Below are 27246 nucleotides of genomic sequence, written 5' to 3'. Positions count from 1 at the left end.
TTCGAAAAATACACATTAGTGCATTTTTCTAAGTTGTGTGTGCGCAACATCAGTCTACATTGACATTTCAGGGGTTCTACAGGGTGTCCTTTGGACACCCTTGGCACCCTTGAAATCGCATCCTTATTTGCGATTAGCAAATTGCTAATCGCAAATAACGATTATCAATTTGCTAATCGCAAATAAGGAAGCTGTAGAAATCGCAAATAATATTGTGATTTCTACATGAATCCCGTTTTGCAAGTCCTTAATAGCGATTCCTTAATAATCGCTATTAAGGACTAGCAAATCGGGACATTGATGAATCTGGGGGATAGTGTTTTAACTGCTTGAACTTTTAAGTTGTGTGTAGTTTGTCTGTGTAATCAATGTGCCCTGTAACAGTGAATATCGTTTTTTCTCATGTTTGGTTCATGCTTATTATAAGCCACTGCAAACCGCTGTTAGTGTGTGATGGGGCCAGATGCAAATTCTCAAAACTGTTCAGCGAAAACATAATGCTTATGTTTTCTCGTCTGTCTGTACACTATGTGATCCCCATCCATGTTCCTGTTTCCACTCATCAGCCTGTGATCAAAAGCCATTCGTAAACCACTGCTATCTGAATTACTTCCCCACTCTTGATGAATTTGTGATTACATTGACAATGATCTGGTGACCTTCTTGTCTGCTAGAGCATTAGAATGATAAAACGTATAGTTTAAATGCAAAAAGGATCGTCACACTGGTTTTTCAGTAGCATCTTACCTATGCCAAAAAGTAATTCATGTTGCCTTCCACATAGCCAGTGGGTAGACCGAGCAAATCACCACTTTAGTGCATAGCAGACTACTATCTGTAATCTAAACAATTTTCCCTGAGCACAACCTTTCCATAAGCACCCTTTATTATCTTAACCATGCTTCATGCAGTGGCTACAGTTCTCAATCAATTGCAGTGGGTCACAGCTTTATCTCCTCTAGGTGGGGCACAGTAGATTATTCCTGTAGGGTAGAAAGCACATCATTTTGATAGTCCAGTTTTTGAGAAATCTGGGGGTGATTGCCTTAGGTTTTCAAGTAATGTCTGGTATCTGGCCAAGCAATAAGGATTTTCAACTCAGTCTTCAACTCTGCACAAGAAATAAAAATGTATTAATGTTTTCAACGTTATCCTGGTGGGCCAAGATCGTTCACTCTTGAGTAGGTAGTATATATCTAAATAATTAAAATAAGACTACCCTACGCTCTACAGCAGACTCTTCCTCCTCGGAGTTTGGGTCAGGACCACATTGCGACTCTGATGATGCAATGACTCTCAACTTGTAGAAGGGTAAGTGTTTGTTAATCAGTCTTCTAGAGCGGAACGTTTTTTTTGTGTTGCTGAACAAATTCCTGAAAGCCCTCTTAGAGATGACCTTCCATATTTATGCTCACAACGCAAAGACCATTTTTGGCGGCCAATAACCCTGAAAGCCAGCAGTTTGTTGTCTTTAAGGGTGGAGTGTGAACTAAGCAATCCTTTCTAAACAGGTCTTTTGACTTTGTACTCATTTCAAGCTTGTTGATCCTTATTGTTCCAGCCTTGTTATACCTAGCTTGATTCTCTAGTCCAATTGAGCACATACAGAACAACTTTCCTTATCACTGCATTCTTTAACACTGACAAACTTAAAAGCCTTACTGATCTTCGTGACCTACCTTTTGCCAACACATACTAGTCTCATGCAAACATTGTCAAACCAGAATTCTACAAGGACCCAACATTAAAGCAAGTGGCTAGCATTTTGTTAATGTGCATTAGGAAATCAAAGGATACATTGAATTTCACAGTTAATGCTGTCTTTTATATAATGTCCCATTCTTGCTCTTCCTTCTTCTCAAATTGTGGGTAATGTCTGTATGTCAGGCCAGCCTGGTGAAAGTATTTAAAACATGCAGTAATTTTAAATTTATACTAAGGAGGTCCTCCAAAGGCATCCCTTTTGTGCATTTGTCCTGTCATACCTGTGTATCAAGTCATTCCAGGCCAATTTATTTTTTCGCCTTTCAGCCAGACGCAGGGAAGGCCTTCTCACCCTCCAAACATTTTGGGCCCTTACTTTGTTTTTTGCTGATTGCACATCCTAAAATGGGCAGCTTTTCGGGTTGCAATTATTATTTAATTATCGGTCTGCTGTTGAAGACCAGCGTCAAGTAATGAGTGAAGCAGCTTATTCTCAGTAACAGGTCCTAGCAAGATCTTTCCTCTGTGAGAGAATTTTCTTCCAGTTGTTTCTTCTTCATTCAGTACAGAAATTCAGTGGAAGTTGTTCAGGATGAGAATTCTGTTAATGTCCGAGATGGAACTGTTTCTACAGGAGTTCACCAAGCTTTTGGCAGCACCATAAAATAAAAGGGATTTGCAATTGAGTGTGGTAGCTATTTGAACATCACCTATCCTTAATGCTTTGAGGGACGCTTCCTAGTTCTGTGGCTGACAACCTCTCTTTTATAATGGTAACTGTCATGGGAAATGTGCTTGTGAGTATCTCTTGGTGGACAAGCATTTTATAGAACTTGGTGTACTGTAATACCAGATGATTTATTGAAACCTTGCGCCTTGAAACACCTACCGGACATACTCTGAACCCTGTGGTGATTAGCCCCATTCCAAATACCTTCCCTCTGAGGTTTTCTGACTCCCTCATAGTAACTTGTGTAGCTATGTTTGCTTGGTCCAGTGTGTCTGCAACAGGTACCTCAAAGATATTTAAGCCTCACCTGCACTTTAAAATTGCCTCTCGTTCTCGGTGCATGATTCTGGACCATACCTTGCTTTGAAAGTTTCCTGTATCACAAAATGTGTAAGATGAGTGAAAGATACTGAACTCATCTAATACCATAAGTTGATCGTTCACCGCTACAGTGAACTGCCATCATTAAATCTTTGGTCTCTTCCTTGATACAGGCGTTTAAGCTGTCAATTTTAATACTTGTAAATTCCACCACCCTCCTACAAAGTTGTTTTAATTTTTTTTAAAGCAATTCTCAGACTCTGTTTCTCCAGATTTGTCATTCACTGCTTAATTCTCCTTTTCCTCCTCCCTAGTTTTCCCCCTTGCCACTGATATATTTGACCGATTTACAAGTCCCAGGGCCTGTGATGCTCAAAATGTAATACCACTTTATGCAACTAATCTCTAATTCCATTGCCAGCAGAAAATTCCCAATCACTGAGGAGGAGATTGTTTCAGACCCTTTGGACTCTGGAATGAATGTATTAAAAAAAAAACATTCTGTGTAGTACGTTTTCATACTTTTGTCTTTTGTCTGTGTGTTAGCCAAACTAAATTTTCTAAATGTCAACTTCAGAAAGTAACTGAAAAAATTCTCCTGCTGTGGCTTCCGATTACTAAAGTAGTTTATGGCACACTGTGCATGAGCAGGCATGCCTTGCTCTAGTATCGGCCATTTATTTAATCTAATTTTCTGATTGCAAAACTGTATTTGCTACGGTGACTGAAGTCTCTGGAAAGGCATAAGAGGGTTAGCGATGGCCAAGTTTTTCATTTTTGTAAGTTTGGCGAGTAGAAAGGTAATTACTGGACATTTTAGGCTAGTGTGGTCTAAAAAATTAAGTAGTCCTTTTAGAGTCCCTCCTCAAGGAAGCAGAGGCTTTGCCCAACTTGCCAGTTCCCCAGGCACTGTCAAAAGACCATCATGTCTCTCTTTTAGGACCACAGCTCATTCTATTCCACTAATCGATAAACATCTGTTTCCCATCTAGGATGGCGAAAGAACACTGTCCTACTTTAACAAAATGTGGCCTAGGACCAAGGGGCTTCCGAAAATACAATCTCTCTTTGAACTTTTCTCCAATCTACAGCCTGCGCTTCCCATCTAAAATTCCAGAATTCTTCTCCCAAGCTTCTGTAGGAGATGCAAAAGTGTATAAATCAAGAGATCCTTTTTTAACGATGCTAGGCCTTGCCTATCATTCTCTATTGTGGTAGGAGTTTTGTAGAAGCAAAAAGGGACATCTATTTCAGTGTTTGGTGTTTGGCACTGATCCAAACACCAGCGGTAGGCAGCGTACCTACCATCTTCCAATAAGGCAAAGTACAACAATGGACCAGGAGTGAACAACCTAAGATAGCATGCTAGATTTTCAGGATATCTGCATGATATAAATTTACAGATGATGAGCAGAATCACCATTAAGGATATTTGACTTTCCAGCTAACATGCATCCGTGTTTGCAGTGAGACATGATAGAGCATGCTCACCACATAGACAACCTCCCCTGTGTGATAATGGCTGAGTAGTGTACTTTTATATAACAGTTTTAAGGAACGATTTCTGGCCCTGGCATGTGGTGGTGGCAGTTGACAGTGGCTGATATTAAGAGATAGTGTGTGTACTAAGTACTGGTGTTGTCATAAAGGTAAAAAAAAACATCGAGCTTTGTTTGTATAATACTATGTTGCTAATGCCATTTTGTCTTGCATTTTATTTCGTTGTTTTTTTCCATGTCCCTTTCAGCTTCCATGTCCCTTTCAGCTGCACCGGTCAGGGGCCATTCTATCGATGATAGTCTGGAACAAGGTGCTTATTTCAGACCTGCCTGAATATTGCAACTTCTTTACATACTGCTTATAATGACTAGTCTTTCTCTTGGCGGGAAACTCATCTCGCCTGCTGGCCATCTGGTATTGCTTTCCACTTCTCCCCTGCTGCTCCTAACAGATTGTATTTGTTGTTTGTGTCTTTGTCATGACAAATGTTGTTGAGTGGGTTGACCTCGGGCGACTAATTACGAGCACTTTTCAGGGGTGCATGTTTTAGGTTGATACTTTGTGCTGGTGTTGTGGTAGTAATGTCAATCGAACTGTGAGCGGTATGGCGGAGCATAGTTAATATGATCTGGACGGTGCGTAGATACCCCTTCCTTAAATTCAATGAACGCACACAAGTACCCATTTGTAATTGTTATGGAAGTACAGAAGTACATGTACGCATATACTGTCTTAGGCATCAATGCTTCGTAGATCTATTGTTGTTATTTACATTGTACTTGGGCCGGTTTCATGCATTGTAATTGAATGGACCCTAAATGGGGTGTGTCATGACAAGACAAATAGGTGCAGCATTCTGCATATCGTATGCGTTTTTGTAGGGCACCAAATATTTAATTCTACCACCTAGGCCATTGTCTAGATCCACCAGAATCTCAAACACAGGGTTTATGAAAGGCCTTGAGCACAAAAGGATGACAACAGTGAAGAACAGCTTAGGGATGCGGTGCGCCCACCGTCAGTCAGTGAATATCTATGACCTCTTATTAGGGATGCCTGTTTCCTTATGTGTTCCTGTTTTGGTAATATTTCCATCAGCAGATTCAGTGAGTTTGGCCCTCATGTGATATCCTCATCTTTCCCGGTCTACCTCCTGTAGTCCTATATTTTAGGAAAGTAGTCACTAGAGTAAAGGGGTATTGCGACAACTATGCCCGCTGTCTTGAGCTACCTTTATGCAGAAGGATGATCTGCACTCTTACTGAATTGTTTGCCAATGCATAATTACCTATGTGGCACCCACCAAACATAGGCTGGACTGCTCAGCGGTTTGGCACAGAAAGCAACTCCTCTCATCACTTATTCCCTAGTTGAAATCACGCCCAGGGTTGTGTGACAGCCATTTAGTGGCATATTTGGAGGCTTATATGTTGACGACTTCAGTTTGCAGATCAAGCCTTCATTTTATGCGACTGTCCCCTTGAGAAACTTTGACTTTTCCAGAAAGTGATCAGTGCCTTTGGTTTCCCTAGTGCACTGAACATCTTTCTAGGACCCTAATTTGCATATAGCTCATTTGCAATTTAAAAATCAAACTGGTGCCAGATCTCTCTTGGGACTACCTTTTGCAGTGACCTGACCTTGGTGTATGCAGGCCTATGCTTTTCCTTCTGTTGTCACACACTTTTTTGGCCCATGTAGGAAATTTCCAATGTGGTGGAAAGCAATACCAGTGCATAACAAAATAAATAGTATGCGTCCATTTAAAAATTACTCGAAAGAGAGGTCTGAAGAAATGTGCATGCATTTTACTAAATTGAACCTCTAGCATCCCTCCTGCCACTTTAATCTACCTTCTCATCAGTTGATTCTTTCTCGTTCTCATTACTTTCATTTTCTATTGCATTGTTCCAAATGATTGGTGAGTAAAACGAATTGCAAACAGTCTGAAGGTTCGTAAACTTTGCTTTATCTCCTGTAGTTCCAACATAAAGAAATTCACTTCAAAACATACACATTTTAAACAAAAGAGATGCAGTTTATTTTAATTTCCAGCTTCTTTCAGAGGGTCGGTCCCTAGAGGTCTCTATACTTTGATTGGAAGCAAATTCCCAAATTAAATCTAAAGTTGTATCTGCCCCGTCTTCAGTTGCTGTAGATAAGTGTGCCTACACGTACAATTCTACGGTTCAGTCTCTGAAATATGAGTTACTTTGACTCAGGGCATTTTAGGACACATCCATCTAGAGATTGCACTAATGCAATTTTATAATTTAAAGTCGATGAAATATTGGCCGCTGCCTAAAGCTGGCAAGCGCAGTCTTGAGAAAACACAAAAAAGCCAAGAGCCCCACCATTTTAAAAGCCAGTCCTTTTCAGGCGTGCATGGGGCAGTTGTCTTGAAGGTAAATGGGGTCCATAGTAAACCCCTTGCCCACCCCTCCAACCCCCCCACCCCACCCCCTATGCCTGCACACCATATTCACAGGGAGGTTTACATTAATAAACAGTAGATTATCTCCACCCGTGTGTGGAATGCTGGTACAGGGACACATAATACATTTTTGTAATCCTTTCTTTCACAGAAAATATGCTATAAGAAAACATTTTCATCTTTTTTTACATAAAATGTGAAATTTTCAAAACAATACATTACATTTCGGGAAAGAAAATTCTCTTAGCAAGTTATAAGAAAAGAAGAGAAAATGGTGCCATCAGCATTACTATTAAAAAGGAGATGAAAGCTGTCCCAGTTACTTGAAATTCTAGAAACTGCATTGTCCCATAATGCTCTATAGAGTTATGTAGTCAGTCTAGTTGTATCCTTCATACCGCTTTGATCTATAAACATGTTAATCCATTTTCTTACATTATCTAATGACTTAAAATGTATTCTAGAAAGTAACTTGTGGGTGCAGTCAAGTTCAGAGTTTTCCTGACACTTTTTTTGCTGAAGGCAAGATTTTTCTCCTTGTGTTTAGTTCTATGGTGAACTTCTTCCTCCTATCCTCTAACCACTGTGCCAGATCTTTCTATCACAGTAATGGCATTTGTAGAAAAGTATTTCTGGAAGGACAAATGAAGAGTTTGTCTGGTTTGTCTTCTGCATTTCCAATTAATTGAGGTTGTGATAATTGTTAGAAGATGCAGTGGATGACAGAGAAAAAGTTCAATTGTTTGCTAATTGAGCCATCCAGGAAAACTTCGACAGGGTCCCAGCTTAACTCAAGCACCCCGCTATCGTTCCCTCTTCCTCAGAACTTGAGTGGGCGGTCTTTGACACCTGAAACGGTCACTCTTATTAGTGATTATATTACTATCATTACCGTGAATACTTCAGGATGCTAGACACCATAGGATGTCAAGAACTCCTTCATTGTTTAGATGCATGCAGCCATGCTTAACTACAAGTCATTTGATAGTCTAGCCTTTTGGGTACTTCTGTGTCTAGAAAACCACAATCCAAAAGGTTTCAAGCAGTGGAAGAATAGGAGAGCTCTGTTGATTAACACCACCAAATGATTTATCCCCATGAATTGCCGCAGGCTCCTGTCTGCCAAGAAGAAGATATGGTGCTGTCTCTTCCATGAAGTTCCTTGAAGGTAACTTTTGCATATTCGTCCACCATCAGTGCTGGCCTTCCTCCCCTGCCAAACTGGCCATGGCTCGGAGGTAAATACAGATCAAAACATCTGTATTATCCCACTTGTCCTCAACATTCAAGGTGTGGGTCAAGAAGGAACCACCATTCCCTGGATAAGAATAAAGAGTTTGGTTGAGGACATATCTTGCCACACACATCCCAGGCATTTCACACCATAATCTCACTCATATATGATGATGTAACATTCCATGAAGAAATGCAAAGGTGACCAGCAATCTCAACATTATTACTGTTGTTCTGCAGGACTAAACCTGAGCCATCTAAAACCTTGCATTCTAAGGCGCAAGATAGACACCTGGTCTCTTTAGTCAAAGATTCTCTTAAACCTATAGTGGATCATTTCTAATTGTGCCATGTTAAGCAAAACAAGATTTCTTGAGAAGAAGTTCAGCTCACCGGATCAGGAGCCGTTCTAATGAGAAAGAGAATCCCGACAAGGAAAGTCATCACCTTGACGCTGAGAGAAAAGAGACCCATCAAACATCTTCCACTATTCTGCAAGTTGCCAGCTATTCTGCCTTTCTGAATAGAGCCTTACTGAGACAGTTTTCATTCCTTTAGCATGACAGAAAGGAGAGTTTATTTTCAGGAGGTAGTTAAAATGGGATGATTGTTTGGCAGCAGAGTGGGAAGCCTTGCTACTCCTAGTTTGTACCATGGCATGGTGATAAGGAGAGCTTTGTGGCGCTATCTTAAATGTGCACCATAAACTTGGATCTTCTGCTCACATAATTGTTAGTATTTGTTTCCCATGCTTACCTCAAATAATGAAAACTGATGGAAATGGTTAAATCTATTTGAATTCGTGAAAAATAAAGTTTTCAAAATCAAACCCTCAGTCTCATAGGAGAGACCAGCACCAATGAGTTCATACTGACTTTAGGCAAAGGCAGCACGTGCATCATTTGCACACGCAAACTACAAACCCCTACTAAGGCGTGAAACTGAACTAATGTAGGTCAGCACCCCTCCTCCGATTGGAAAGCCCTTTCCCCCTACCTTCTACTGGTCCCTCAGTCTGCCTCCACCCCTGATCACCCTATGGGTAGAAACATATTGTCTCGTTTTCTGCTGTGGCAGAGTATATCAAGAAACGCTAACAATTCTGCGACATGTATAAAACCAGAGTTATGTTCAGCTCTTCCCAACGTCCCACCTATGGCCTCTAGGTGTCTGCCACTGCACTGAGTTGCCGAGAAGGCAACACGAATGGTTCTACTGTAATAGGGAATCTGACATCTTTTCTTGTTGCTTTCTACCCACAAGCAAGTCCAACAAGGGGACAGGATGGTTGCCACATATCTTCTGGACTCTTGCTTTTATATTCCGGTGATAACCAAGCTCAGACAATTTTTGTGCCGCAAGGTGGAGACTGGACATTTTCATTCATGGTACTTTGATTAGGCCTGAAATCTGTTCCAGGCCATTCTTCCAACGTGTAGCAATAGTGTCAGCTTTAAAAAGACACCAGGGGGGTTTCTTCTATCGCTATCTAGGCAGTTTATAGATCAAGGTTTCCTTTCACCACAAAGTACTTCAGGATCTGGAATCAGCTGCTGAGGTCCTTTACAATCTGGAACTTAAGGTCAGTTGTGAAAGATCACCTTGGCATTGGTGTAGTCATTTTAGAATTTGGAGTGTTTCTAAATGCAAGGATCTTGTGTGTGTTCCTTCATAGGACATGTTATCTCTTGTCCTGAAATGTTGCAAGCTCGCGAAAAGGCTCAAACCAAAAGTTGAGTTTCTTTTCTGATGAACTCCTTTGCTTCATCCATTTTCATAGTGTCTGGAAGACCAGTGATGCCAGAACTTGGGACAATAAGATCACAGAATAACTCTGACCCAACAGCAAATAAACTTTTCTCTGGCAGTGCAAAAGAAACAGGCTGTGAGGACTAACTTTCCAAACGTCTCTTCCAATTCAGTCCATCATACTGATTCTTCAGGACATGGGTGGTGAGTCCACATCGGCTAATTGACAGATCAAGGGTAGTCGACACCAAGAGCGCAGTCTTTCTACATGAACAAATGTGAACTCTGACCAAGCCACCTCGCTCTGAAATTGTTCCTACCTATCATTACATCAAGATAGTTCTTGATTTCAAAGAAAACAAAATATATCATCTGCACAAACTAGGGAAAACAAGATCAAGAGCCTGGTTCAGAAAGGCGCAATCTATCTAAGTGTTCTCTACCCCGGAACATCAGCATCACAACCTTTCACCTACCATGTTGGCAAAACACCTAAGTGCTTAAGCAGAGCAGGTTTCTTCAAAAAGTTCAGGAAGAGTAATAAACCATGTTTAGCTTTTAAAGGTCTTTGACGCATAGTGTAAGCCAGATTTAGAGATATTTGCCACAGTAGAAAACACAAATTACTGAGGCTGTGACTCCAGATTCCCAGAAAATACATCTAAGGCGAATGCCATGTGGATAAGCTTGCCTGGAAAATAAGTATGCATTATTACCAGTTCCACAAATTTCCAGGAAACCTAAAACAGAAATGAAGCAAGAACAAAATGATTCAGCTTACTTTGGATTTATCATGCCAGTGGAGATGGCGAGCTTCCTTCCTCCTTTCCCAGGAACCTCAGCAGAGGCTACCATGTCGATTCGATTTGCTATCCATCATGTTAGACAGGAGTTTCTATTCCAGGCCTTAATTGCTGAGCATAACTACCTAGCTACTTAGTACATGCAACAAGGTCAATTGAACCTTCTACAAGACTGCTTTGCCATTCTAAAAGAGACTAACCTTCTTCCACAAGAACATCCTGTGCCTTTAAGTTTACATGCTCTGCTTCTAGTTCCTAGAAAAGCAGGCACATAAGAGAATGCACCAACTAGATATGGTCTGTACCTCTGTAAATGTCCCTTTATCAGTGATAGTCGCATATCGTCAAACTTCTTCTTAGGCATCTTTTTCACAGTAGCATTGATCTAAGATCTCCTGGAGGAGGTGATCGGTTATCACTCTGTTGGTTTTCATTCCCTCCCATTGAAAAACTGAATGTAGTTTTGTCAAAACATACGTGTTCAATGGAGGACTTCTACAATACAAACATATGGCACATGTCCTGGAAAGCACCGTATCTAGAAGATTGAGTGAGATCCACGTACTTTTTATTAATGATCACATAGAGATTTCACCTAGGATAAAGTTGTGCTGAGAATGCATCCGTCTTTAGTGCCAAAAGTTTGTTCTGAATTCTCGATTAATCAGTTGATCGTTTTAAAATGTCAATTAGATCTCCATATGCACATGTGTGTGAGCATGTATAGCAACAAAAGGTGTGCCTCAAGCATAGTCGCTCTTACCTTTGGAACTATGAGTTAGGTCAGAGGCAGCAGTGAGTCGGGTATTTTGATTCAGTTGGTTGGCTTTGTTGTCCTTTTCTCTTTCTTTGGTCTTTTCCGCCAGTTTGCTTGTTCTGGGCTTGCTATTTATTCATACTGTTTCTTAATATATAAAAGTATAGGGAAGGAAAAGCCACCTGGACATATTTTTCAAATTCATGAACATTCCACCCTTCACTCAGTGGAACCATGGATGCACCAAATTCTGTAGTCTGTCCTTGTGTACTCCATTACATAACTGCCTAACTAGACATGCAGAGGATAAGACAGTTTAGCTTCTAGATTTCTTTAAAGGAACCTGTTTCATTGCCTTCTTCTTGTTTAAAGTTTTCACATGGCACCAGTTCTGCTTTGCTTTTATCTTGATATGAGAAATGACAAAAACATTTTTGATCTGCGCAACATCTATTTTTTTAGTTTTAACAAATTATAATTGGGCATGTTAAAATGAAGACAGACCAGTTGCTTCGTATAGGCATGTTTGATTTACAAAACCGATTTTAGATATGAACATTTTACTTTTTAAAATATATCCTTGAACCTTTTACTTCAGAGATTTTCTATTTTACATGGATGCAAAGAAAAAACACATGATGGTAAACTAGGATTAAAAGTAAATATACTTTCCCCCATTACCTGAATACAATATCTAAACATAATAACTAAACCCACTATCCCAGGGTTGGTATTGCAGAAATGAGTAGTTTTTTAACATACACATGCCTTAAGACAGCCTTTTTCATAGAGGTTTCCATATAGTCCTTATTGCAGCACATATACCACCCAAAATTATATTTAACGCTACAAAGTGTTATATGATTGAGCCATTTTTTTTATTTGGATCGTGATTTGTCATATATAAAATATGAATATTGGCACTAGGTTACTTTTACACTTTAATAGCCACCCCGACATCAATACTAACTCCTAAGAGGTGCATACATCTTTCCAGATTACAAGTGAATAATTGTATCAAACATCCTGGATCATTTCTAATGTAAATTTGATTATAGTGTGCTGCACATAAACATGCTAATAATGTTAATGTGTTGTGCATTAACAGTGTCTCCAGTCAGTGTCATTCAAATCACCACTGTTAGCCACAGCCAGTTCTATCGAATATTGTCTCAGAGATAACAAGATTTACCTTTGATCAGACTGTCTATTGAAGTAAGAAGCTGGTATTAGACCTTAGTTCTTTTGAATCCACACCTCAAAGCTTAACCACTAGGAAGCTTCACACATCATATTGAAATTAGGACAGCAAAACGTGTGCGTCACTGCATTTAAAAAATGGGCAGGATGGAAAAGGACCATCAACATTTACTTTATGTTGGCATTGCAGATAAAGCATAGTTTTACTTTTAAGTGGTGAATTTCCCTTCATTATGAATCAGAACGGGGACTCCTGATGATCGCGGCCAGTGGCAAGTTCTAAAGTAACCTTTGGGATGGGGAGGAAGTTGGACATTGTTTCCCATGTTTTGTACCCACCTGTTATGCAGTATGTTTTGAGGTGTGCTGAGGTTGTGTAGAAGCTGAGGTAGACTGCTTGTAATCTCGTTTATTTGGCAATACATTCTTTAAATTGGTTTCTTAACATTGCAACAGAATTGATGGTTAGCAGTTGAGTCCTGCTTAGACTTCAATGCCTTCAATACTTCTCAAGAAAATAAACACTCCTTCGGTGTCAGCTAGTTCCCCGAGGACTTCAATATGTGATGGGAATCTATGCCCTTGCCCTCAACAGTCTGCACCAAAAGGAGTATTTGTTTTCTTGCTATCGTAAAGCAGTTCAGCAAAATGATCGATATGGAAGATGAATCAGTATTCTCAGTATATCTGATTAGATTTGAAAAAGAAATAGCAAGATCATCTCACTTACACATTTTTTTCTTCATTGAGTCGGAAGTAATTTTCCAACCTTAATGTTTGTTTTTATACAACTTAAAAAGTTAAATCCATTTTTGAGATAAGACCACACATATTATAACTAAATTGCCTTATAACATATCTACATTAATCTTCATTAAAAGCCATGCCATAATAGAACTTCTCTTACAGAGGATGGCAGAATGGTTTAATCTTTTAAATTTGCAGTGGGTCATAGCACATTTCCTTGTTCTACTTTTATGACCCTAAGAGATGGCAGCCCTGGGCAATAAGGGAATGGTTTGCGAAGGTGGGTGGAAGAGAAGTGATTAGTATACCTCTCACTCTCATCTGCCTCTGAGGCAGCCTCAGCACATCTGTACCCTCTGCCTGCTTCTAGCTACTTTTTCTAACTTTACCATCACCCTCGCTCACAGGGAAAGACAAGAAGGGTTCCTGCATCCTTCCACGCGTAGACAGCACGACCTGCCTCTTCCCTGTGGAGGAGAGGGCCGTTGAGTACTACTTTGCCTCAGATGCCAGGTAAGTTTTGGAATCAGTTAAGCTCCAAACTTGTATTCAGTGCACTTTTGTATTCTGTATCGCTTTGTATGAATCCTCCCATTACAGTCTAATGGGGTGACCCAGTGAACCTCAAGACCTGTGTATCGTTTAGTACAGCAACAAAATAGTCCTGTCGGTAACGGAGACATTTGGAAATACCAGTATTTCTTAAGGTAAATCAGAAGCATTACTCAACATAGGAAGAACAGAAAAGAGAAAACAACCAGGGAAGAAATTACTGCAAGCAGCATTCGTTAAGGCAAAAGTACATGAAGCTGTCTACGTACATTTTACTGAAGGTGGCTCCATATGTGCAAGACATGACGAAAGGGCTTGTGCATGGTGACATGTGAAAAGTAAGGTGACTAGATACATAAAACCCTATTAAACAGTCGAAAATCACTGTGCTAAAGCAGCTGCAATCTCTTTCAGCTATGACCGAGTCCACAATCCTCATCCAGAAGGGCAACTACAGAGTTTTCTTATAAGTCCAAACAATTAGAAAGTGTTGACATTTCTACCCAAATAAGCCCTGTAGTTTAGAACCATCAGAAAGGGTCTTCTTTGGGACGTGGGTAAGGGGCAACCGGTGTAACTATAGCATGGGAATGGTTGAAAAGTGGCCAAACCTGGTGTGATTTCTTAAAAATGGTGCTAGTCCATGCAAAAACTCACCTTGAGGTGCATCAAAAAGAATTCTTCCTTGGAAAGTTTTTTTCATGCAACTCAAGGTGAGTTTTTCAACGAACAAGGCACCAATTTAAGGATTTATACCAGGTTTGGCCCCTTCCCCTGCACAGGTTGCCCCTTCCCCGCACCCTGATAAAGACCCTCTGATGGTTCTAAACAACCATGATTATTTGGGTCAAAACATTGGCGTGCTCTAATTGCCTATACTAAGGCCTAATCCCCTCGCACCCCCCTCCCCAATTGGTCTCGTTGCCCTTCTGGCTGAAGACTGTGGGTTCAGTCATGCCTGACTGGCAGCTTGCAGGCTGCTTTAGCACTGCCATTTTCGTCTTTTATTGTGTTTTTTGTATCTAGTCACCTTATTTTTCGCGTCACTCTGCACTATCACTTTCGTCACATCTTGCACATTTGGAGAAACCATCAGTAAAAATGTACATAGACAGCTTCATGTACTTATGCCATAATACATGCAGTTTACAGTAATCTCTTCCCTGGTTGTGTTTTTCTTTTTTTCTTCTCATGCTGAATAAGGCTTCTGATTTACGTTTAAGAAATACTGGTATTTCTACATTTACTATGTTACCGAAAGGCCTATTTTGTTGATTGTATTAATTCTCTACAGGTTAGTCATGGATAGGTTACTTATGACCCAGCACAAAGACACACACCTTTTTATTTCCTTCCTCAGGCCGAGCACTTGCTGGTCCACAGCCTGTGCTTACATTAAAGGAAAACTAGTAATTTTTCATTCGGACTGTCTGAATCAGGCAAGACCTCTATGTGAGAGGTGTCATAATTATGAATAGTGAACTGCATGTTTGAAATGCTTTGTTTATTGGTTGGGTGTGACGGAAAGGGGAGTAGACCGATGGCACGTTTATAGTGCCCGCCTCCCATTCTCGTAATGAAAGGTATTTTTGTAATTAAAGAGCTTTGACTGGAACACTGACCGCATAAGGCTACAACAAACATAACGAGAACACCCTGTTTGAAGCTTAAATTCCCAGAATCCTTTTTTAACGCTGGATTACCATCTTTAATTTTTACCTGACAATTCCATAATTTTTCTTGTACTAGCACTCACTATATATCCGGAATATCGAATTTATTAATTCTAATTGTCTCATTTACATTATATTTTGAGCTTGGATTATCCTTTGCATGGTGTGATTGCATTTTGCTGTAGTCTATGCCGAGATTTTCCACCAGTCTTATGCACTGTCACCCTGAAACTGAGCTCTACTGACTCTTCAGCCTATGTAAATTCCTCCTTTAATCTAAAAAACAGTCTATCTCTGGCTGAGCTTTCTTGGTAGGTACCAGTGCAGACCAGTGCAGACGTATCTTGGGTGGTGGCTTGAAAGCATTAATAGTCTTAACTTTGTAGCCGATGCTCACACAGCTCCTTTGTCTTTGCAGTGCAGTTATCGAGCACACAAACCGAGTTATCTTCCTAGAAGATGACGATGTTGCTGCTGCCGTGGATGGTCGACTTTCAATCCACCGCGTCAAACGCAATGTTGGTGATCATCCAGCACGGGCCATCCAGACTTTGCAAATGGAGCTGCAGCAGATCATGAAAGGTATATAAGCTTCTTCCAATGGGAACTCCACTGCAATGAGATCATCCTTGGGGACAAATTAAGGATGTACATTTCCTTTATCTGTTCGTTTCACCAGTTAAAATTCTACAGCTAAAGCAAGCCTTTATACATTAGCACTGTCCCCACCTTTTCCAGTGTGTTCTCACTCTCACTCTCACTCTCACTCTCACTCTCACTCTCACTCTCTCGTCTCTCTCTCTTCCTTCCTCACGTCTTTTTCCTCTCTGCAGAAAATTCACTTCTCATGTAAAATGCCCATGTCTGAGTCTCAAACTTTAAAGCAGTAGGCATCCGCTTTAGTGTTGATATCTTTCTAGCGAAATGTTCTCTTTAGTGATGTGTTGGTCATATTGTCCTACTGCTCACATGCAGATTTTAACCTTTGGTCAATTCATATCATATTTTAATTAAAATAAAATAATTGTGAAAATGTTAAATGCCCGTTACATTTACAGTGTGCCCTTCTCTTTCGCCTTTTCGAAACCTCCACTATTATTATTTTTGCTCCTTGATGTATCGCTGTGTTTTCTTTGTGACTCCCAGTGACTTTGGGCCTCCCGTTTTCTATGGATAATACCTATCAGTCAGGAGTGGTAAGTTTTCACCTTAGATGTTCTGCAGGAAGGGGGTGAATAGTGCATTTTGCGGTTTAGCCGAAAATCTGTAAAAGGCACTGCGTGGTGCGTAATCTGTGACATCTAGGCCTTACTGGTCCCTGTTGGCAGAGTTCATTGATTATTCTACTGTATCGCATCAACAGTGAGTACTTTAACAAGATTGCATCCTGTACTCTTCAGGAAAAACTTTTTTGTGGAAGTGTACATTTTCTACATTCTTGGATTAAGAGATATTTTCATATGTTTTTTCTTACAGGCAATTTCAGCTCGTTTATGCAGAAGGAAATCTTTGAGCAGCCAGAGTCTGTTGTGAACACAATGCGAGGACGTGTTAACTTTGAAGATAACACTGGTAAGTACATTCGTTTTGATAAGAAGTTGTTACTTTCCTGTTCTGTTGAAAGTGAACCTGTTTTGCTGAGCCAATGCTGATGTTCTGAAGAACGTGTCTGGTATTGCTGCTTTCCGATCCCCAAAGGCCTAGGCAAAAAAAACTGATTTTTATTTTTGTAAATCAGCTTGATTGTATTCGAGGCATTTGCCTGTTAGGTTTTCACCACAATACTTTTATTTTACCCTGCTAACCCAATTTTTTCATACCATTTTTATTTTTATGAAAGCAAATAGTGTTTGAAAATGCTAAAAGAAATAACGAAACAAAGTACAGCTTCCGAGAGAAAAAGCTCGACTGTCAAACTAGACAGTCTTTGTGAGAGCAATGCACTGTAGTACAGAGGACATTTTTTAAAAATAAAATAAATTCTGCTACTTGGAGGAGATGCCTGAGCATATGGATTGTATGAATGGGTCCTTAAAAAGTGCAAACCTGGCTGTAAAGTAGTGGAGGACTCTGTCTGCACTATGGATTCTTCATTAGGTCATTTTTCAATGCCTACAGAGCAAGGACCATCTCCAAACCTCTTCCTGTCCTCGCCCCCAAAAAAATCTAAGCTGACCCTGTCATGGCCTCAGTAGTGCAAAAGAAGCAAAGGAGAGCAAGGGAGAGCAAGGGGAGAGATGCTTTGGTCGGTAAGAGGTCCCATTTTAGCTCCCCCCGCAAGGCTGAAGTGCTTATGCTGTGCAAGGGAGAGTCAAATGATCCCTGTTGAAATCTCCAGAGACCTCCATTTTCTTGGCCCAGCGATCAGGAACTTTGGAGCAGTCATTAGGACCACCAGCCATCCCTTCTGAAGAACCTTCAGTCTGAAAGTAGATCAGTATTGAGTAATGTGTGCACTTTTCAAACACTTTCACAAAGAAAACCTTCTCCACCTATTTTAAAAATCGACTTTTGTAGTTGATATCTCTTCTGTTTTCATAAACCCTCTTCAGTTATCCCTAAAAATAGGGTTGCCTTGAGAATGCATCTTTCTTGTTACCCCATGGTGATCTCCGATAACCACGTAGATCCGTGTTTATTTCTTCAGTCATTTTTCCAAATCCATCAGATATTTTCTTCCACTCTCGACGTGAACATAGCCCTCTCCAGAAGTTTGTGAAATATGGCAAAGCAACTAGCTTGGAATCATTTAATACTGTGCATTATATCCTGTTCCCTGATTCCAGGACAGATGTAATTTGCCCCGAGCTTCTCATTGGCAGTATCTCTTTTTTCTTTCTCCATTTTGGCATGCTCTTAGTTTTCCCCACTTTTATGTGTTTGGTACAGGCTTTGCCTTTGAAGAATTGTTGATGGAGAAGAAGGTTTTACATGCCCATCATGGGTATCTTTACTGAATTCATAAGCAAAGTGTCTGCCTCTTTTAAAACAGATGACAGTGCAAACGACCCATGCTAAATACTATGTATGCTTCAGAATAAATCTTTTTTCAAGTTACCACTTCATTACCTAGGGCATATATGGCCAGCATGTGTTTCCTATGTGAGAATTTGCTGCGTAGCTACCCTCTTTATTTTTTCATTTTCAGGAAAGTAGCTTAATGTTTTCAGAGGTGATGGCATCTCCTCACATATTGGAAGGTGTTAATTTAAAACCGGCCTCTGCCACAGTTGTGGTCCAACCAGTGTCTTAAATATTTGAGAAGCTCGATTAGCAGTACTTTACCACCTTTGACAGTGGAAAATGTTTGTTTATCACTGGCGCTTCAACGGAATTGAATTTTTTGGGCTGGAAATGCAGCAGCATTTGTTGACCTCTCAAAGGTAACTACGGAGCACGTCATAACACTGAGAAAAATAACACAATAAAACTGTAAAATGACGCAACAAAACTGTCAAAAAGTTTAACAGTAACAGAACAATCGCAGTACAATACAAAACACAATAGCTTAAAAACACACCACCACAGCAATATTCAAGCTAACAAATATGCACAAAGATTCATGTCACACATTACCAACTTGCTGTAATAATAAGGCGTTAAAATGACTTTACACCAAGCGCTGATATGCTTACCATGAAGGAAATGTACTGGTGCTAGTCAGAAATGTATGCAAGGTGTAATTTGACTGCAAAGAGAGAAAACGAAGATTAAGCGAGGCATTTAAACTAGTTAATAAAGTGACACCACACATATGTGGAGATATTCATTCTTTATGAATTCGTAATGAAAAATGCAATGATGGTAATAATAACGGTGGCACTGAGAAAGACTTTGTCTGAAAAGGTTCGTGTGCCACAGTAACAGTTTGTTTTCCAATTTATTGTAGGAAGGATCCAGGGTGCCGCAGGAACAAACCCCTTTGGGGCCTGTAAAAATCAAAATATTGGCTCTCCATACGACACACAATATTTGTGTTTTTCATCTTAGTGGTTTAAAACGCTGAAAGGAGACTAAAGTATTTCTTAACATTTTTTGGCACGTTCACTACTTCTAAAATCTTAATTTCCTTGTATGACCACTGGAGGGCAGAGTTACTCTAAATATAATGTAGTTCTCATCGACTGCTCGCACTTAACTGAGAGAAGCTAGTACCTTTTTGAGTTGTATATAAGTCTTACAATTCCTATTACAGAAATTGTAAGAGTTTTTTCCCTGGTTCGATTAATCGAACCAGGACATGGTATACCGTTTCCTGAAAACATTCTATTTTCGTAGATAAGGTATTTCTTCATCGTTAAAACATGTTCCCTAAATACTTTTTCCTGAGCCTGACTTAGTCGTGCTGACTCATCATATTTCTGTCACTGAATTTTACAGAAGAGTCTCTTACTGGCCTGTTCATTGGTATGAAGAATCGGAGAATTCGGGGGAAAGTTTCAGCAAACTTATGACTTCCACTCTGAAACAAATAACACCGTGATACTCCAACATCAAGAAGTTGAGGACAGGCGAAAGGGGAGTCTACCAAACTCCCAGACCTTCCCCTTCCAGTCAGATTGCTAAAACCTGCTCTCAGGACCGAAGACTGGCACCCTCGAGTACACATCCTTGAGGTCCAAGTTTGTGAGCCAGACTCTCTTGTGCAGCACAATGCTGTGTTAGAGGATCCCCTCCATCCTAAAGTGGCAATAACCCAGTTAACTATCTGAACATCCAAGATTTATGCTTGGTCGCAGACCTTGAACCTTCAGTTGTGAACCAAACAAATGATATTCACAAGCCTTGACAAGATAAAGATTGTTTGCACAGTAGCCTCATATTTTGCTGGCCCACCCACTTCCTTTATAGCAAAGGTCCCTTTCCAACTCAAAAAAAAAACGGGACCGAAGGCAGCCAGGTTTGCTTCCTGGGTAAACTGCTCTGCTCCAAGAACAAAGAACACATTCCTCTGTATATGTTTTTTTCCACTACCTAGGTCACCTTTTTCTTCAGTCGTGTGTGCCTTGCTGTCTCTTCTATTGTTGATCTGGCGTGCCTCTTTCTTGAAGGCTAAAGGCCAGCTCGTGCATGGTAGGCCTCCGTTTTCTCCTCCTCCTGTGGTAGATGTACTTGAGTACTTGATGAACAAAACTTTTGGGTCTTCACTGCCATTTTGATAACCAGGGTCCCCTAATCGATCTTGGCTATATAGTGATAATATTGTATCCCACGTGTACAGTACATATGGGGCTTTTAGCTATTACTCATCTTACTTCCTGATCTTCCAGATTGCTAGTCTGGGATAGGGTACTTTTACCCCTCCACACTGGCTTTGTCGGGGGTTTGTATCACTTTACCGACGTGTCTGAACGAATGACATATCAGAAACTGAGGCGCATCCCCTCTTGGGTCTTTTGTGAGCCCTCTAGAATGTAACCCATCACAAAAAATTGGGGACCTAGAGCACATAAAGGTCCTTCATATATACTCCACTCTTAATTCTCAGAAGAAAAAGGTATGCTGTTTCTAAATGGGACAAAGGACAAATGGGAGTAGGTCAGAGAAAAGGAGCCACTACGAGGTGAGTAGTTCCTTTTTGGAAGTGGGGCCGTCACACACCCTTACGGGTGTCCTGCTTAATCATCGTGTTTCCTCCTCGTCGGGTCAGCGCAGCAATGCCTGACGGACATCCTCAAGCATGCTCTTTTTCGAAGATCTTTTTCCAAAGCTATGATGTGAAGTGCAAGTTAAGGGCCCTTTGTGTAGATTAAGGATTGTGCACAAGAGGGGTGCCCATCAGGCATGCAGCACCGACACCCCAAATCTCCTAATTGAGACACCCTTGCAAAGCAACCTCACCTTGCTCGACATCTAAGGCATGCGTGACCCCATCCTTTTGATTTTGAGCAAGGTCCCACCCATGCCTTCTGTGCTGTCGCCCACGGGCTGTCATTTCGGACCTTGTCTGACAGTTCTGCATGGTTCCTCATCTCCAGCACTATCCTCTTCTTCCTCATCTCCAACACCATCCTCCTCTTCCTCATCTCCAACACCATCCTCCTCTTCCTCATCTCCAACACCATCCTCCTATTCCTCATTTCCAACACCATCCTCCTATTCCTCATCTCCAGCATTGCCCTGCTTTTCAGAAATGTCATGCGACCAGAGAGGCTCTGTAAAAACTGTCTGCCTTCAGCTTAAGACCAGTCTTATACTGAATTGGCCTTCCTAGGTTTCGCTGGAAGTCTTGATCTTCATGCCTGCAAGAAAGACTGAGAACCTCCAGTTAGATCTTCCACTCTCTAATGAAAGTGGGAGATATTAGTTGCATCTCAGTCCCTTAGGTCGGCTTTCTGACATACCCTCGCTAAACCAAATCTAACATTAGGAATTAATCACGTCCACAGCTCGACCCATAGGTGCTCCTCAAATCAGGCAGCTCTGTGAGCAAAGCTTTTTCTCAAGTTTTTTTTTATAACTGAGAACCTTCAACGACCCTGATCAAGGCTATTAGAACACTTCAAGTGCCCTTTCAGAGCATTGCTATTAGCCAAATCATGCTTTCTCTTTTCATTCTCTTTGTCCTTGTGAAGTGAAAATGAACAGCCAGTGACTATATCCAGCTGCCTGCAGTCTGCCTCCTCTGTTATTTCATGGTTAAATAGCGCTCGGTTAGTAGATCTGAGCCCATTGTTGAATGCAATTTAGTCTTAGTAGCAATGATGCAACTTTATGATCTACGGGTTAGAAAAGCATTTGAAGGACTTTTGAGCGGCAACTGCATCCCATAGTCCACATTTCCAGTAACTACCACCACTTTGTAATGGGGGTTGCGGTCCATCAGGGTTAAGGTCCATCGGTGGTAGAGATTCTTCAGGGGCGAGGTTTCAGTCATTAAAAGTCTAGATAATAAAATGTACAAAAAGATAAAGTAAACCAGGTTTACATTCTCGTCTGAGCTTGGCGGGGGTTTTGGACATCAGGCTCGCTTTCAAGTGCTACTCTGCAACATGCTGCTCATCTGAAACAAGTGCAGAAGATGTTGCACCGAGGAAATTATCTGTGGGAAGTCTACAGTACTAACCTCTGCTGCAGCCCATGCTGCACCTGTGTTGTGTGTGTGTTTTTCAATACTGTTTTGACTCTGGGAAAATACCAAAATCTTGGCGAGGGAGCATTTTAAAAAAAAGGCTCTGTATCGAATCCAATTAACTATAGACAAATCGCCCTTCTAGACACCACTGGAAAGATCTCTGCAGCATGTGTATTGGACCACCTAAAAGATTGGGCGTTCTCCAATGATGTGATTCCTACGACACAGGCTAGCTTTCACCCAAAACATTCAGTCATGGACAATAATGCTATCCTCCAGACTGTCCTTGATAAGTATGTAGTGCTAAAATCTCAAAATAGTTTATTGTGCTTTTATTGATTTCTTAACTGCTTTTGATAGCTTGGATAGGCCAAGTTTATGGAAAAAGCTAGAGAGTTTAAGGTGTCCCCATGACCTCCTTACAATAATAATTTCTTTGCATACAGCAAAATGGTGTAGAGTCCAAATGGGGGGGGGGAGAAAGGGGCCTAACTAGTCCAATTTCTACGATAAATGGTCTGAAACAAGGATGCCTCCTTGCCCCTTGCTATTCTCTATTTACATAAGCGATCTACCTGGGTATTTTTTCTCAAACCAATAATTTTCCTCCATAACTAACGCAGAAAGATATCCATAGCCTAATGTATGCATATAAAATTGTTATATTCTATCGTACCCCAATTGGCCTCCAAGAAATGTGATCGAACTGAATAGATGCGTAAAAGAAAATTTCTTGGTCCCTAGCATCTCTAAAACAAAACTTTTACCTTTTAGAGGAAGAAGGAAATTTCCGCCTTTCACCTGGACACTGGGAGGTAAATCGATTGAGATAGTGAAAGAATACGCCTATTTAGGTCAAATCTTTTCGTATAACCTTCAGAAAGCTTCCCACCTACAGCATCTTGGTCATAAAGCAGACGCCCATGCTGGGACATTGCATAGATTTTATTGCTCAACTGGGAATAGACACATCAAATCCACGCTTGAGGTCTACAGTATGAAAATTCCACCCATTTTATCATATGCTTTGAAATATATACAGATCAAAACCTGGCTTCCAATAAAAGTGGAAGAAGGGATTATCCTATGGAAAAAGCTAAAAGTCACCCAATCAGACCCCATACTAGCCTTGCGTCTCGCGCTCTCTTTAACGAGCACATACGCTCAAGCCGTTTCCAATATTATACGGTTGGCTTTTAATCTCTTACACGCTGCTCCTGGCACCCTAAGACGCATATTAAAATTAGACACTTTTAGAGAAGAATCGGCACTGCATACTTTTAATAGGAACCTTAAAGTAGCTCTTGAGGCATCACAATGCCCTGTAGCACTTTTGCAGGCCTGGTCTCCAGTGCAGCAGAAGCTCCTTCTAAAACATATGACGCAGAGAATAAGCTTTGTATTAGATTAGGAGCACTGTACCCAATTAAAATATTAGGAAAAAAATTGCGGAAAATATAGTATATAAAACTCCTGAGCACTATTTACAGGTTCAGCTAGAACATAGAGTAAGGCTCTGTATTCTTCTGCGACTAGGAATTCTCCCTTTACAAGTTTATTCCTCCAGATGGAACTCCCTTAAACATACCTCTGGTATTTGAGACTTGTGTAAGGGCGGAGTACAAGACCTTTTCCACGTATTTTTAACGGTAACAAGACATAATATCGAAGTAAAACTATAGAATGGACATAATATCAAAGTAAAAATGTAGAATGGACAAAATATCGAATGGACACAATATAGTGGTTAAACATATCGAATTAAAGGTAAGTAATATCGATTGTCAAAATATTGAATTCAAAATATCGAAGTATATAATATAGGCATTAAAATATATCGAATTTTTAATAATATCGATATATATATATTTTTTTTCAAAACAGTTTTTATTATTTTCTAGTGTAAGAAACATACACGTTGACATTCAATACGATAATAGTTCTATGACGACCTAGACATACAGTTTCATACAATCGGAGTTTAAAATTACATCATCAAGTGCGGTATCTCACTGTACACTCCACTGTGGTTAGCAGTCCATCAGTTTCAGTCCCATTCCCCATCCTCCTCCTCGTCGGAGCTGGCATCATCATCATCTTCCGGCAGCGGGTCACATATTTCCCCTCTATATACATTCCAAAAAGTCCAACCCTTGTTCCATTTACGAGGGCAGGCCCTGGTTACATACACCGCTCGCTCTGTCAACATTAACACGTCCATGTTTCTGCTCCATTGCGCTAAGGTGGGCAGTTCTGAAGCACCCCATTTTTGTGCTATATCTCGCTTCGCCACTGTGATGGCCAATGTGCCCCATATTTGACCATATCTAGATAAGTCATTTGGATCCCAAATATTCAAAATACATTTACGTGGCTCTGGTAACAGTGAGGCCTTTAGTGTTTGTGAAACCGTGCGCATCACCTGCCGCCAGTAGTTAACTATGAATGGGCAGTCCCAGAGGGTATGGAATAATGTACCTTCTTCACCACAGCCCCGAAGACAATAAGGATGTGGAGCTCTTTGCAGCTTGTGTAGTTTGGTTCTAGTATAGTATATTCGATGTAAGATTTTTAGCTGTACTAGTCTGAACTTAGCCGAAATGCCCACCTCCTTTGGGGACGCCAGCGCCTCGTTCCATTCCGTATCATCCATGTCGCCCAGTTCCTCCACCCACCTCTCGCGCAATTTCAGTGTAGGGTCTGATAGGTTATTTATTAGTTTTTTGTAGGTAAGTGAAGTGGCACTATGTTGCATGTAGTCAGTGAGCAACCTATCTTCTAACGGAGAGGATTCCGGGACTTCGGTGTCTGTCGGTATTGCTTGTAGCAATGCGTGCCTGATCTGCATGTACCTGTAAGTTTCGTTTGGTCCCAGGTTATATTGTTGCTGGAGCTGGGTGAACGTGATTACTGTCCCCTTGTCCCATAAGTCACCCACCATGGATATTCCAATGCTATCCCATTGTGTAAACCCCTTACTCCTTCTCAGTTGTCCCAATGCCTTGGCGTCCCAGAGTGGGGTGAGCTTAGTGATTGTTCCCTTCCAGCCTAACTTCGCCTGTGCTGTGTGCCATATCGTGGCTGTATGTTTCGTGGGTCCTATCAGTTTCGCCGCTTGGCCTCTGTTGTAGAGCACTGAAAGCATGCAGTCTGTGCCTAATTGTGTCCTGTCAGCCCCGTAGGCTGGGTCATCCCGGGGCGCATGAATCCATTGGTTGATGATTTTGAGCTGGGCAGCCCAGTAGTACAGTTGCAGGTTTGGCAGTGCAATCCCCCCCCTCCTACCAACTTCTGTTCAGTTTGATATGGGCAATGCGCGCCGGTCGGTTACCCCACAAGAGATTGGACACCAATGCGGTTACCTGCTGAAAGTACCGTGGAGACTGGATAAGGGGTGTTCTCTAAGGCGTAGAGGAACCTTGGGAGAGCCATCATCTTGTAGAGTGCTGCCTTACCGAGGAGTGTTAGCGGCAATAGCGCCCAATGCCTCACATCATTACGCAGTCGTTCCAGGGGTGGTTTCAAATTTTTATCAAAGAATTCCATCTGATTGTCGGTGATGTATATATACCCAGGTATTTAAAGGAGGCCGTGGCTAACACAAGCGGGCAGTCTACAGTGAGTGAGGGCGCTGGCCCCCTCAGAACGTACAATACTGATTTTGAACAATTTAGAGTGTATCCCGACGTTTTCCCGTAGGCATCACAGAGCGTGAGGAGTGCTGGTATACTTCTCTCCGGATCCGTCAAATATACCAACATATCGACGGCGTAAAGTGATACATGATCCTCCCACCCCTCCTTCCAGCTAATTCCTCTCAATAATGACGTCGTTCTAATCAGTGTCGTCAGCGGTTCCAAGATTAGTGCAAATAACAAGGGTGATAGGGGACAGCCCTGTCGGGTCCCTCTAGTCAGCTGGAGTGTATGTGAGATGTGGCCGTTGGCTGTAATGTGAGCCACTGGGGTGGCGTATAGAAGGCGTACCCAAGCTATGAACTTGGGGCCAAATCCCAAGTGGGACAGGACTGTGAAGAGGTGTCCCCATTCTACCATGTCGAACGCCATTCTGGCATCCAAGGAAAGGATCACAGCTGGTTCTAATAATAATGGAGCTCGTGCTAGTACCCCATGTACACGTCTGAGATTGAAAGCGGTGCTCCTATTCGGCATGAAACCTGATTGATCAGGGTGTATCAATAGTGGGAGATGGGTCATCAATCTAGTGGCTAAAAGCTTCGCGAGGATTTTTGCTTCTGCATTCAGAAGAGAGATTGGGCTGTAAGATGCGCAGTCTTTTCGGTGGCTTACCGGGTTTCGGAATTGCCACAATCGGCGCTGTCCGTTGATCCAGCGGGAGTTCTGCGTTCGTTAAACTCTCCGCGTACATAGCCAGCAGTGGTGGGCTAAGTGCGTCGGACATGAGTTTGTACCACTCTATGGGGATCACATTGGGGCCCAAGGCCTTTCCGGATTGTATCGCATGTATAGCCAGTTGTATTTCATTGATAGTGAGGTCTGCCTCCAAATCTTGGACCGCTGCCTGTGGCAGTGTCCGGGTCACGATGTGATTAAGGGAGTCCAATGCTACACTCTCTGTGACCTCTTTATCAGGGGTATATACCCTCTCGAAGTGATCTGCCAGAGTGTTTACAATCTCCTCGGGGTGTGTTTGAATTTGCCCCCCACTAGTGTACAATTGCTGTATGTCTCTATTGCTCCCCCCTTTTTATCTAACCAGGCTAACATTTTCCCGGCCTTGTCTCCCA

At 41.4% G+C, this 27246-nt stretch overlaps 1 protein-coding gene across 2 annotated transcripts in view; it reads left to right on the top strand.

Annotated features, from left to right (window-relative positions):
• LOC144791889 (glutamine--fructose-6-phosphate aminotransferase [isomerizing] 1) overlaps window positions 1–27246 on the top strand; it is a 214894-nt gene that overhangs the window by 112821 nt on the left and 74827 nt on the right. The window contains exons 9-12 of one of the 2 annotated variants that reach the window (XM_078666669.1): window positions 4503–4565; window positions 13586–13691; window positions 15822–15985; window positions 16880–16975. In XM_078666669.1, coding sequence (XP_078522795.1) covers window positions 4503–4565; window positions 13586–13691; window positions 15822–15985; window positions 16880–16975 — 429 coding nt within the window. The remainder of the gene's footprint in view (window positions 1–4502; window positions 4566–13585; window positions 13692–15821; window positions 15986–16879; window positions 16976–27246) is intronic. The other variant, XM_078666670.1, reaches the window with a different exon arrangement.

The sequence above is a fragment of the Lissotriton helveticus genome, chromosome 11 (assembly GCF_964261635.1).
Source record: "Lissotriton helveticus chromosome 11, aLisHel1.1, whole genome shotgun sequence".
NCBI lineage: Eukaryota > Metazoa > Chordata > Amphibia > Caudata > Salamandridae > Lissotriton > Lissotriton helveticus.
This window is presented reverse-complemented; position numbering and strand designations above follow the sequence as displayed.